The 12,624-nt window shown below is 39.4% G+C and overlaps 3 protein-coding genes across 3 annotated transcripts; 2 read left to right on the top strand and 1 right to left on the bottom strand.

Annotated features, from left to right (window-relative positions):
- Nucleotides 1-923: 923 nt before the first annotated feature.
- On the top strand, nucleotides 924-2,087 carry LOC122768533 (creatine kinase, testis isozyme-like). The gene has a single exon (XM_044024595.1). It carries the CDS (start codon nucleotides 924-926, stop codon nucleotides 2,085-2,087), a length of 1,164 nt encoding a protein of 387 aa, XP_043880530.1.
- Nucleotides 2,088-3,051: 964 nt separating this feature from the next.
- On the bottom strand, nucleotides 3,052-4,148 carry LOC122768561 (TATA box-binding protein-like 1). The gene has a single exon (XM_044024642.1). It carries the CDS (start codon nucleotides 3,985-3,987, stop codon nucleotides 3,193-3,195), a length of 795 nt encoding a protein of 264 aa, XP_043880577.1. The 5' UTR covers nucleotides 3,988-4,148; the 3' UTR covers nucleotides 3,052-3,192.
- A 1,485-nt stretch (nucleotides 4,149-5,633) lies between these two features.
- On the top strand, nucleotides 5,634-12,620 carry acot8 (acyl-CoA thioesterase 8). The gene is made up of 6 exons (XM_044024185.1): nucleotides 5,634-5,965; nucleotides 6,959-7,095; nucleotides 7,548-7,773; nucleotides 9,448-9,608; nucleotides 10,357-10,548; nucleotides 10,882-12,620. The coding sequence occupies exons 1-6, from the start codon at nucleotides 5,790-5,792 to the stop codon at nucleotides 10,998-11,000; spliced, it is 1,011 nt and encodes a 336-aa protein (XP_043880120.1). The 5' UTR covers nucleotides 5,634-5,789; the 3' UTR covers nucleotides 11,001-12,620.
- The last annotated feature ends 4 nt before the right edge of the window (nucleotides 12,621-12,624 follow it).

The raw sequence follows: 12,624 nt of genomic DNA, 5'->3' as shown, positions 1-12,624 counted from the left end.
ACCCCATTAGTGCAAGAGAAGGGCAAGGCTTTCATCGCTGAGTAGTTGCACTCTGCTACAATCACAATGGACATCTCTAATTCATCTGACAACTCACCATGAAGCGCATCCATCATCCTATGTACTCAGCAATCATTGGAAATCAATGCCGTGAATGAGCCATGGTATGAAAAGCAATGAGGGTCTGGATAAGGGACAATAATATAGTAGCCTGCTTTCAGGCCTGTAGCTTGAGAGTTTATTACAAAAGTTGAACAGTGTATTCAAAAGAACAGAAAATCCAAGTTAATTATAATAGCATTTTTACATGAAGACTTTATTTGGGTAAAGCTGATCTGCTGATGCTGTTAAGACTCACTAATTTCAGTGATTCACCAACTCCTTTATTATCTTTTTGAAAGAGTTGATAGAAGAGACTGGGGATAGTAGTGTCTGAGCTTTCCAGCTGAGACTGCTGCCCCCAGTTTGGAAAACAGTGAATAACGTCATAGACTGTTATGTCTTGGCATCAACCAAAGGTTGACCTATCTGAAAAAGCCCATTTTGGGAGCCCATTCTGGGATTGTGCTTTATATTGATAAATCTGTGACGTCATCTGTGATGTCAAATTCTATTTCAAAGGCAAATAAAGAAAAAAAAAACATTGATGTTTTATTAAGAAGTTATGAATTAAGAACACCTCTAAACTTTAAACTAAAAACCCTTTTTTAAAACCCCTAAAGCCTTTGAGGTGTGATTAAGAGCTTCAAACTCTCATTGAGAACTTCAAACTGTCGCTCAGAACTTAAAACTGCCTCTGAGAACTTTGGAGGGAAGCATTACACTTCTCAGTGTACAGCCTGCCGGAAATTATAAGAACCAACCAACCAACAAATCTGGTTGGACTGAGCATCTAAACTTCAGAAAGAGGAGGGGTTGAAATCATGGCAGACAATGTGGATACAGTCTGTGAGTGTATGGATGCACTGTCACTGAAGAGGCTGTCTGCTGAGGAAGAGTTCCCTGATCTCAGTCAACACAACAACCACATGGCCAAGGTGTTAACACTAGACATGTACAAAAACCTGAGAGAGCGGGCCACACCTAATGGTTTCACTATCGACAAAGTTATTCAGACGGGGGTTGATAATCCTGGTCACCCCTTCATCATGACTGTGGGTTGCGTCGCTGGTGATGAGGAGACCTACGAAGTCTTTAAGGAGCTGCTGGACCCCATCATTGAAGACAGACATGGAGGATACAAGCCCTCGGACAAACACAAGACCGATCTGAACCCTGACAACTTGAAGGGTGGTGATGACCTTGACCCCAACTATGTTCTGAGCTCCCGTGTACGAACAGGACGCAGCATCTGTGCCTTCTCCCTGCCACCACACTGCACACGAGGTGAAAGGCGTGCTGTGGAGGCTCTCTCCATTGAAGCTCTGGCATCCCTGAGTGAAGACCTCAAAGGGAAATACTATGCCCTGAAGAACATGACGGAGGCTGAGCAGCAGCAGCTCATCGATGACCACTTCTTGTTTGACAAGCCAGTGTCTCCTCTGCTGCTGGCCTCAGGAATGGCTCGTGACTGGCCCGACGCCAGGGGCATCTGGCACAATGACAACAAGACGTTCCTGGTATGGGTAAATGAGGAGGACCACCTGCGTGTGATCTCCATGCAGACAGGAGGCAACATGAAAGAGGTGTTCACTCGTTTCTGCACTGGACTCACCCAAATCGAGAGCCTGTTCAAGGAAAAGGGTCATTCTTTCATGTGGAATGAGCACCTGGGCTACATCCTCACATGCCCATCTAACCTGGGCACTGGTCTGCGTGCAGGTGTGCATGTGAAGCTGCCCAACATGAGCAAACATGCCGATTTCGAGGAGGTTCTGAAGAGGTTGAGGCTCCAGAAACGTGGAACAGGTGGAGTGGACACAGATGCTGTAGGCGGAGTGTTTGATATGTCTAACGCTGACAGACTGGGTTTCTCTGAGGTTGAGCTGGTGCAGATGGTGGTCGACGGAATCAAGCTGCTAATTGAGATGGAGAAGAAGCTGGAGGAGGGACAATCCATAGACGAGCTGATGCCTGCTCAGAAGTAAAAGCTATATGACACACGGCTACATCAACTCTCCAGTCATAGAGGTTAGAGAATAGTTGGGGGAGGTGAGGAAGAAGAAAAGACGCCAAACACATTGAGGACGAAAAGTTAAAATAAAGGATATCTAAATCCAGGGGAAGGCAGTAATATATTACAGATGCTTACTATGATTAAACAACCTTAGATTAAGAGAAGAAAGATTAATCTGATCATAAGCCAATTTTATGGTTTCAGTGGCTAAACCGTACATGTACAGCTGTTTTTACCAAGGTGAGTCATCGAATAATGTTTTTTAGTGGAAAAAACTGTTTAACTACAGATTTCTTATACATATCAAACATGCCCATATTGAATTACCATAAAAGGAATTTCGATGTTAAAGAGACACCAAAAATGTTTTGGGAGGCCATCGTGACCTTGACCTGTGGACATGCCAAATCTAATTAGATTTCTATGGGCTCATTAAATATTACATTTATTAGGAACCACATCATTTGGAAAATTATTTGTCCATAGATTTGGCCACTGAACAAAATCAATTCAGTTTATTTTCATTTAAAATAGAGTGAACCTTTGCGCCAAATGTGAAGAAATGTGGTTTGAAGAATGCTTTTGTTTGAACAGAATTTAAACAGAAATAAAGCATATTAGATGATAAAGGGCCAATGACTCACAACCTAAATTATACCTATAGATCAACTATAAAAAGTAGTCCTGCGCTGTGGTGCCTGAAGAAAACCTGCAAGTGCCTCAGACCAGCTTAACCCTGCATCAGGGGGCATTTTTTTCATTTAATTTCTCTTCAAATGTGTGAGGGTACATGTACAGTACTGTGTAGGAATTAAGTTAAAAAAGTATTTAAAGTAACCTCAGTTAAAATACTGAATCTAAGCCATAAGATGATCTGTACATTTTATAGTGAATTGAAATAATTATTAGATGAACCACTAATAAACTTTTTGGTGTTGCAGATTTCTGAATAATACACTGACCAGGATATCACTCTTCTGATTTGTATTTTATTCAGTAACAATAAAGCTCTCTTTGCATGTACAGCCCATATAGACAGTATGTTTGAAAATGTACACTTCATGTTGTCTTCTGTCTCACTCATTAGGCTGCATCACTCTCCAGCCCCAGCGGTCCAGCAACCATCTCGGCACACTGAAAATCTTTCCACCTATCCTTACTAGAAACTGTTGGCCTGGTTGGTTTCCATTATACTGCATCAACAACCACCTTCTCTTCTCTGCTTGCTCTCCTTGTATTTCTGTGTCTGAAACTGTAAGGATGTCATCAGTCCTCTTTCTTGTTTTAGTGTCAGGCTTCGTCATCTTCTTCTGTTCAACACTGTTTGTCTTATACTTCAACAGAAGAGGGTAGCCTTGCTTAAACCCTGTGGTCACATCCCGCACATTTGGTCCCGCAACTATGATCTTACCGGTAAAGTAAACTTGGAGAGTTGCTTTGGGATTTGTGACTCTGTATGTGGCAGCTGCAGGAAAGAGCTCCGGTTCGTATGTCACAGAGAGTTTATTTTCTGTCACAAGGCGTGTGAGGCAGATATGAAAAGGAAAACTGTAAACTGCAAGCACATTCACAACTCTGAAGTGTGAAAACTTCACTTTGTAGCCCAGTTTTTGGAGATAGCGTGCAACTCTGCGAGCGCCCATCTTTGCATCAGCCTCACTCTTTGCTCCAGCACAGGCGATACCTCCTGAGGGCGAAATGGTTGCTGTTATCATGGGCTTTCGAAGCTTCATCATGACTTTCCCTCTTTGTTGCTGAAAGATGACGTTGTGTCCCTTTGAAGCGATGAAGTGCATGTTGAGGGGACACTTGGTCTTGAAGGTTGCCACCACATTGGTGATAGTGATTTTAGGATTACAGCTGGAATCCATGGCTGGAAAAGTTCTGGTTCAACAACACAATCTCTTTGCTTCTTCTCCTTAGCTATTTCCAGTCACACAGCACCCTTTATACTCTGTGTTGGTTCTCGTTCATCAACACATTCTCTTTGCTTCTCCTCGTCTGCTACTTACTTCCAGGCAAACAGCACATTTTATACTCTATGCTGGCTTTAGTGCTTTGAGCCTTTGATACGTCATAGCAACGCGACGCCAGAAAGCCAATCAGCGTTGAGATCTTCTCGTGTGATGTCACGCCCGACGCCCGACCAACGGTCCGCAGCTGTTCAGGATGAAAGAACACAAACCCGGTGAATGAGGCGTAAGAAGCTCGGCGTTAATGTAGGAAAAGCTGGTTAGCCCTAGCATTAGCCCCATTTAGCTCGACGCATGAATAATATCATCGCATTGTTATGCTATTTTCCAACATTTAAGGTAAATCTTGATGTAAAGCTGGGCACAAACTATGACGCTGAACTCCCGAGTTTTCTTTTTGGAAGTATGTTCTTCTCAAAGAACAGTGAATGCAGTAAAGAAAACTTCCCCAATAAATATTAAAACGTCTGCATTCTAGTTTATGATCCATGTCACGTACTTAAACCACAGTTATCAACAATTATAGATATCTGGTCTAATGTAATTCCTTTGGTTTGTTATTTTTTAATAACCTAAAACATACATAGTGTATAGTGTTCAAATGTCTTTGATGTAAAGACACAGATGATGAAAGGAGCATGGTGGCATTCATCTATTCATTCAAGGATTGTCTTTAAAGAGGAATCTGAATTTTTGATTTGTCATGGGTAGGTGATGGTGCACATTATTTAGAAAACTATGAAATAACCATGCACTTGTGAATAAGAATAAAAACAATTTGTTATTTGTAAAGTGATTACTTTCATTACTGTTAAAAGTGACTAAAAAAGTAGACTCGTGCACTGAACACTCATCTGTAAACACGGACGCAGCAGCGTCACACATGTGACACGTCCAGTGGGAACTGGGCTTGGGTCTTTTAGGCAGAGTTCAGACCTGGTATTATTGATCTGATCTAAAGTGGGCCACTCTAGTTACTGGTGTAAATGCACTAAAATGTGTGCTGAATGTGTCATTAGATATGATCACATGTTCAAATTGTATTTATATGGCCACATTCTATATGTAATGTTAATAGTAAAAGGTTTGTGGTTCTGGATATTTTATTCAGGCATTCAATAACACCTGACTGTCACATTAATTGTTTTATGATTAAAATCTTGCTTCATGGCACAACACTATATATTATTACAGTAGAATATACAATGAGAATGAGTCAAAAACCCTTTATTCATTTACAGTAGTCTTCTCAAACTCGCGACCCTCCAAATGATATCAAATTATGAGTCATTTGTGCATGTAATAAATAGATTAATTTGCATTATAAATGTGTGTTTTTATTGCATATTAAAACACCAATTCAATCCAAAGCACTTTAAAACCACAGTGGACCAAAGTGCTGTACAGAATGATAGCTAAAAGACAGAATAAATGAAAGACGTAAAAGCTCACACAAGGCCAAAACAAATGCATCAAATACATTGTACAATACAGAATTATGTGAAATACTGTCATAAATATTGTTATTGTAATACCATAATGGCATATAGTTATATCATTTTAAGCACATATTTCCCCTACACACACAAAAAAAGCACATACTATTGACCAGAGGGTGGCGCTAATGTCGCTTCTTCGGCCAGTTCCAAAGAAAGCACCAGGAGAAGAAGAAGAGAAAGAGGAAACGTTTCCAAACAGACATGTCGAACAGAGACGAGTTGCTGGACTGTAGTGATAATTCTGAAGGCAATGGGTCACCAATATCAGCAAAAGATGGAAAAACGGAGAAACGTGGAGCTGAGGAAACCCAGGATCTGAAAAGCGTTCTGGTCACCAGCGTTTTAAACCTGGAGGAGCTGGACGTCGACCTGTACAGGTAGATACAGTAGCAGACTCACACACCATGACAGCACGTCACATCTAAAATATAGCAGCCGGTCATTATATATAATACAGATTAAATTAAATTAAATTATTCATAGTTACATTAAACATATCAGACATTCACATTGTAAAGTTTCTTTCTGGAACAAATGACGCCACTTTTCATTCATTTGTATAGGGTTTCCTACCTTAGAGTCACCAATTTGAGCACAATTAGGACCGTAATTCCGTTTGCCTTTAATATAAATCTAAATTAATTTATAGCTCTCCTGAACTGGTACTATATATATATATATATATATATATATATATATATATATATATATATATATATATATATATATCCCCATGTTTTTTAGGGGATCCTAAGATTCCAGTGCTGTACCAGGTGGACCACATTAGAGATGGCCAGAGTTTCATGGTGCGTTCTGTGAGGGCCATCCAGCATGGACAGCCTATACTGATTTGCCAAGCGTCCTTCCATAAGCTCCAGCCAAGCCCCCTGCAGCACCAGTTCACTATGCCTGTGGTATATATATATACTGTATATATACACACACATATATACATACACACAGGACTGTGCAAGTAATTTTAGCCAGGAAATTATTCATTCCTCAAATATTTGGTGTGACCACTGTGTTAATCCAATACAGCATCAATTCTTATTTATGCTGCTACACTTAGAATTTATTATTACTGCACACACACCAATTAGTGATAGTGAATGTGACTCCTAGTGAATTTTGCAAGCCCATATCCTTCCCTCCTGTCCATAGGGTGCATGCACAAAATGAAAGTGAATGTTCCATTATTTTTTCACATAGTAAACAGCCTCCTAAATGATAATAGAGCCTAATCACCACAAACTGAACATGATGGTCATCATTGAGGTGTAATTTTTTGATAGATTGTTACATTTGACTATATACGTTTTAACTGGCAGTGGTTTGTATTTCTCACTTGTTTCTCCAATTTTCCTCAGAGGGACACATCACTGGGTTCCCCGATCTCAGCGTTTGTATGGTGGTCAAATAGTCGGTCAGGCCCTCGTGGCGGCGGCCAAGTCTGTTGGCGACAACCTCTATGCTCATTCTCTCCACTGCTACTTTGTACGAGCAGGTAAGATAACCTGACACAAAATCAGCTTTCCTAAGGAGAAAAAAATGTAAAGTCTACTTTACCTATTTTAGTTAAGTGGTTGTTCAGGGTTTTATTTAGGTTACTGACACAGTTAGGGCTGCTTGTGCTGTGCATGACAGTGACATGCCTCCTGCACCAGCAACCAGCTTGTGACACAGATGCTTGCCCTCAATAAAAAGCTTATAGTCAGTATAATTAAGGCCAACTGAATAAAACTGACACCAGCTTTAGTCTACAGTTCACTGTTTGATCTTCGACAACCTTTATCTATATGTTTTCATGTCAACCCCACTTTAAAAAACCTGAATTATCCTGTTACGTTTCAGTTCCAAACAGTTAATTAATTATTAACAATAAACTTTTCATTCTGAACAAAATAGTAAAGAGAGAGTTCAGCACACGGAGAGTTCAAGTCAGTGCATGTTTTTTAGGGGATCCTAAGATTCCAGTGCTGTACCAGGTGGACCACATTAGAGATGGCCAGAGTTTCATGGTGCGTTCTGTGAGGGCCATCCAGCATGGACAGCCTATACTGATTTGCCAAGCGTCCTTCCATAAGCTCCAGCCAAGCCCCCTGCAGCACCAGTTCACTATGCCTGTGGTCCCTCCGCCTGAAGGCCTCCTCACTGTGGAGCAGCTCATTCAACTTTATCTCACGTAAATATTTATTTTGTTTGTACTACATTGAAGTGATACCTCAGGTTTCTTGTCTGATGTTTCAGTGTGTGACCCCTGTGCTGACAGCCAGCTGTAGACATGGATGCTCCAACCCAAAATCATGGGGATGCCAGCAGGGATTTTAGCTTCTTAACAAAAGGCTCACCTAATAACATCCAATCCTTCTTCAGTCTACTATATATTAAGAAGATGTTTGCTGCTTTATGTTGCTGTAACAGAGTGGAAACAAGTTTGTTATTGGCTTACTCTCCTGCAGCAAACTCCTTTAGACAAAAAAAGCTAAAAAGTGATTTAAGCTTGCCTGGACACTTGCTGGTTTACTGTTGTCTTGTTTGTTAAGTTTGTGCCACTTATTTGATACTGAGCAAGGGTGTCAAACACAGAAGTCACAAAATAGCACATTTGAACTTACTAATGGTGGCAGCAGTGGTCTGTGTGCTGTGATGTAAAATCTCTGATTTCTTTAATGCACTTAAGAGCATCTTACAAACGTTCACAAAAAGCTACACAAATTTAACTAGTTAGAAAAACCTGTCTCAAGGTGAGATGGAGTGGTATATTTAAACATATAGTTTAAATGTCACAGATATAGCAGTCATATATTTTATGAGGTGAACCTTTTGAAAAGAAGCTAAATTTCACTTTTCCTTGTTTCCCTGTTGGCAGCCATGTTTTCGAGAGAGACTAGCAAAGGGCTATTGGCAAAAAGAAACATTTGCAACAAAGCACAAATGGATTTTAGATTGTGACATGAAACATTTCCACCAGTGTTTTCAAGTTGAGCACGTGGTATAATTTCTTTTATAATTTATTTATACCTCAATCATGACCCTATTAGAACAGAGGTGAATATAATGTTATTTGCGGGTCTCAAAGCACTGAAAATTATATTCGAAGAACTGTGTGTGTGACATGAATAATCCACAAGCCTGAATTTTGGATATATATACTTAATAATCACCAACACCAGACATGTTCTTCTTCCTCTTTGGCCATGGTTCTCAAACTAGGTAACTGTTTGAGATAACTATGGTTCTCAAACTGTGGCGAGCTTCCTGTTCTACTGTATATACCAGGTTATGTGATCGGAGTGTGTAGAAAATGAAACAAATAACAAAGAAATAATAGCAAATTAAATAATGATAATTAAAGTCACCTCGCTCCATCTTAATCCAATCTCACTTTACCAGTGTCTGAGGAAGAGGAGGATCTGAAGATCTTATTGGAAATACATCTGCCATCTGTGAAAAGTCCTTAGCTGACTTTGCTCAACCTATTTACACCACTGTGTTTTAAAAGCTCAATATTTTCTTCGATGGAGCTTGGTATAAAAAGTTTGAGAACCTCTCTACTGTGGGGTTGAACAGCAGCTTTCATCCACAATGTTGCATTACTGCCATCTTCTGGAATTAGAAAACTACTACATTCTGTTCGATACTGTTCAGCTCCAACAATACATCAGGTAATGGGTTAAAGTGTTATGTGAGAGCAATGTGTCATGTTCATTTTTAACAATCTGTAAAGTCATTTAAAACTTTTTTTAAAAAAAAAAACATTCTCCATGACTTTGTGTTCAATCGAAAACATACTGGTCACTTACATTTTAACCAGTCTCCTGTTTTATTTTTGTGACTGTATCGGTTTAATTTACAGTAACCAACCAAACGTGCCAGAGAAATTAAGACAACACCTTCACAAACGCTTGGCTAATGAAGTTCCCATCGAGATAAAGCCAATCCAGCCACAACCTTCGTTCAAGCCACCTGCCGCTGAGCCGAGGAAGCTGTTCTGGGTGCGAGCACAAGGACATATTGGTAACACATTCTTAATCACTTATAATACCCTTTGTGTCTATATGCGTATACTAAATATCTTAAGTGTCATTGTATAATTTAAGTTTTTTTTTCGAAACATATTTGCCTTTTCTTGATTTCAAAACTGTTGTGTGTAATTCTTAAGGAATTCAATTCATCAGCTCCACACGACTCTCACTGTGTTTCTCAGTGTAGCAGTGCTTTGATCTCATTCTGCACACAGGAAGTGATTTGGTTTATGTCAAGACAGAAGGAGGTAACAGCAACACTGTGCCCATAAAGTGAGATGTCTACAAACATGTTGGAGTATGACTGAAAATACAAAGAAGCATCCACACAGTGTTTCAGAAGTGAATTCTACTGCCCATTAAACCCAGTCATTTAGCAGTTTCGACAAGTAAAAAGTATCTGTGATGCTGTTGTACACACACAAACATACACACAAACAGCATAGACATAATAATACATCATTTCTGTTCACTAGATCACTAGATCACTACCAAATCACCAAAAGTTTGGTGATGGAGATTTAAATGAAACAACACATTTTAAGTGTATCTAACCAGATTTTAAGTGTATCTAATCACTGCTGCAGTGTTTATTCAGTATGTAAAAATAGAGCAAAGTTTTAGGTGCAAAGTTTTTCCCTAAACTCTGCAAATCAATGAAAACATTTTGACAATGTTGATACATAATAAGACACTACAAGCTACATTTGATGATGCATTTTCTTTGTGTGTATTTGTAGGGGAAGGCAACATGAAGCTGCATTGCTGCGTTGCTGCTTACGTGTCAGATTACACGTTCCTGGAAACAGCACTGCTGCCCTGTACAAACTACAGGGCCAAGTTCTTGGCCTCTCTGGACCACTCCATGTGGTTCCACACCACATTCCGCAGCGACGAGTGGATGTTGTATGAGTGTGACAGCCCATGGGCCGGTCAGTATCTTCCACCTTCAATGTGCTGTGGAGTTTAGGGTTTAGGGTTGAGATCAAACTGGTAAAGTTGCAACCATGAACTGTTTCACATTAATTCAATTTCAGTAGTGGAAGGTGGAAGTAATGCAAATCTGTTTTTTTGAGAAGTTTGGACCTTTTTTGTGCAATTTTGGCTACATTTTAGTTTTTTGTAAAGTATGTACTTTGTACATGTTTCTCCAGCAGCCCAAATAGATTTGCATTTTGTGCTGTAAAATGGAAGCTTATTAGGCAAACAAAGTACAAAACATCCAGCTTTTGTCTAATGTTTTCTGTTTGTGTTTTGTCTTATAGCAAATAGTAGGGGACTGGTTCAAGGACGAATGTGGAGAAGAGATGGGGTCCTGGCTGTCTCATGTGCCCAGGAGGGTGTCTTCAGGGTGCAACCCATCACAGAGACCAGTAGACTATAAGCACATTCCTAAGATCTTATTTATTTTTTAATCTATTTATAATTTAAGTTCAGAAATATAATTACTCTCATGCCATAGTGTCAATATAATTAAAGAATTCTAATCAGTGCATCTTGTTCTTGGTCAGAGAAGTCCCACTTTATTAGGTACACAGTTCAAGTGCTTGTTCACAAAAATATCTTATCAGCCAATCCTTTAGACATGTTCGAGACAAGCTGCTGAAGTTCAATGGCATGGTTGTTTTTTTCATGCACAGTCATCTCTAGAGTTTACAGAGAATGCTCTGAAAAAGAGAAAATATCCAGTGAGCAGCAGTTTACTGGGAGAAAGGTCAAAGGAGAATGACCAGACTGGTTTGAAATACCAGAAAAGCAACAGTAACTCAAATGACCACGCAACCAGGGTATGAAGAAGACCAAAGAAGACCATTTCTGACAAACCTTGAAGCAGAGGACCTATGTGCTGCCAGAGACGCACCTCTCTGCTCATATTTGAAACTCAAAATAGTCGCCTGCAAAGGTGATTTAAGTTTAATTCATTGTAACAGGTTAGGACAAATACTGAAGGAGTCACATATTGTAATACATTTAAAGAAGAAAATATTTCAGCTCAATGAGGGACGATTACAATCTTTTAATGAATTGACAGGGGCAAAGTGGGGAAAATATGACGAAATATAAGAAAGACTGGTGACAGAGCAGTGAGAGACAGGACTGTTTGTGTGCGTATTTGTGCTACAGAGGCACAAAGCTCATGGCAAGGCAAGAAAGGAAGAGGATGCGTTTTCATTTTCATGCTTTCATCTCTTTGAACAGCGGCCATTTTGGCATGTTTTAGTAGGGTTTGTGATCACATAAAAAATGTCTCTGTTCAGTTCTTGTATGTCAGGACAGTGTGACAGTGATCCAACATGCATCGTGACATTGAAGAAGCTAAATGGAACTTGTAAATTTCTTTGTTTATTTAAACCTGTGATTTTTCACTGTGACCTGTCAAAATGGCTGCTGTCTTGTGCAAAGGGCCCAGTAAAATGGCCAGTCAAAGATCCACTTTGAGTAATTTGTCATTGTGTAAAATATGTTTTGGATTCACTGAGAAAAAATACTTTTCCAGTTTATTGCTTGCCTTACATTTGAATGACTGAATGTTAATATCACATACCTCCACATTGTTAAGTATTTATTAAGTATTCTTGAAGCCACAGCCATATTGTAAGCAGTTTTTCCAGTTTTAAAAAGAAATATGCAATTTCTTAGACCATATATCAAGTTTTTAAGGTTTAATGGTAAGGTGGTGTAGAATTTCACATAGCATCAGAACTCAAAACCCCACACAGTGGTCCAAAATGGGACCTGGCTCCTGATATAAATATAACAGGCTCATTCTGCGGTTATGCAGAATGAAGGCCACCAGATTTACAGCATACAGTAAATCTGGTGTCACTTTGTGTGCCAATCAGGTGACTGTACACTTAGATATTAAGTAATTTTACACACTGGCCCTTAAATTATTAAATGAATGAATCAAATATGTTAAATATGTTTTATGTTATAAATTATATTTTTTGTCAACTCTGTCATTGACACTGAAGTAATACAATGATTATTCAAGAGGAATGAACTAA

The sequence above is a fragment of the Solea senegalensis genome, linkage group LG4, assembly GCF_019176455.1.
Source record: "Solea senegalensis isolate Sse05_10M linkage group LG4, IFAPA_SoseM_1, whole genome shotgun sequence".
NCBI classification, from domain to species: domain Eukaryota; kingdom Metazoa; phylum Chordata; class Actinopteri; order Pleuronectiformes; family Soleidae; genus Solea; species Solea senegalensis.
This window is presented reverse-complemented; position numbering and strand designations above follow the sequence as displayed.

Bases quoted from the DNA above. Each gene is read 5' to 3' on its own strand.
- LOC122768533 (XM_044024595.1), top strand. From the start codon at position 924: ATGGCAGACAATGTGGATACAGTCTGTGAGTGTATGGATGCACTGTCA.
- LOC122768561 (XM_044024642.1), bottom strand. From the start codon at position 3,987: ATGGATTCCAGCTGTAATCCTAAAATCACTATCACCAATGTGGTGGCA.
- acot8 (XM_044024185.1), top strand. From the start codon at position 5,790: ATGTCGAACAGAGACGAGTTGCTGGACTGTAGTGATAATTCTGAAGGC. The intron at 7,774-9,447 runs GTAAATATTTAT...TTTAATTTACAG, and splicing joins CTCATTCAACTTTATCTCAC to TAACCAACCAAACGTGCCAG. The intron at 9,609-10,356 runs GTAACACATTCT...GTGTATTTGTAG, and splicing joins GCGAGCACAAGGACATATTG to GGGAAGGCAACATGAAGCTG.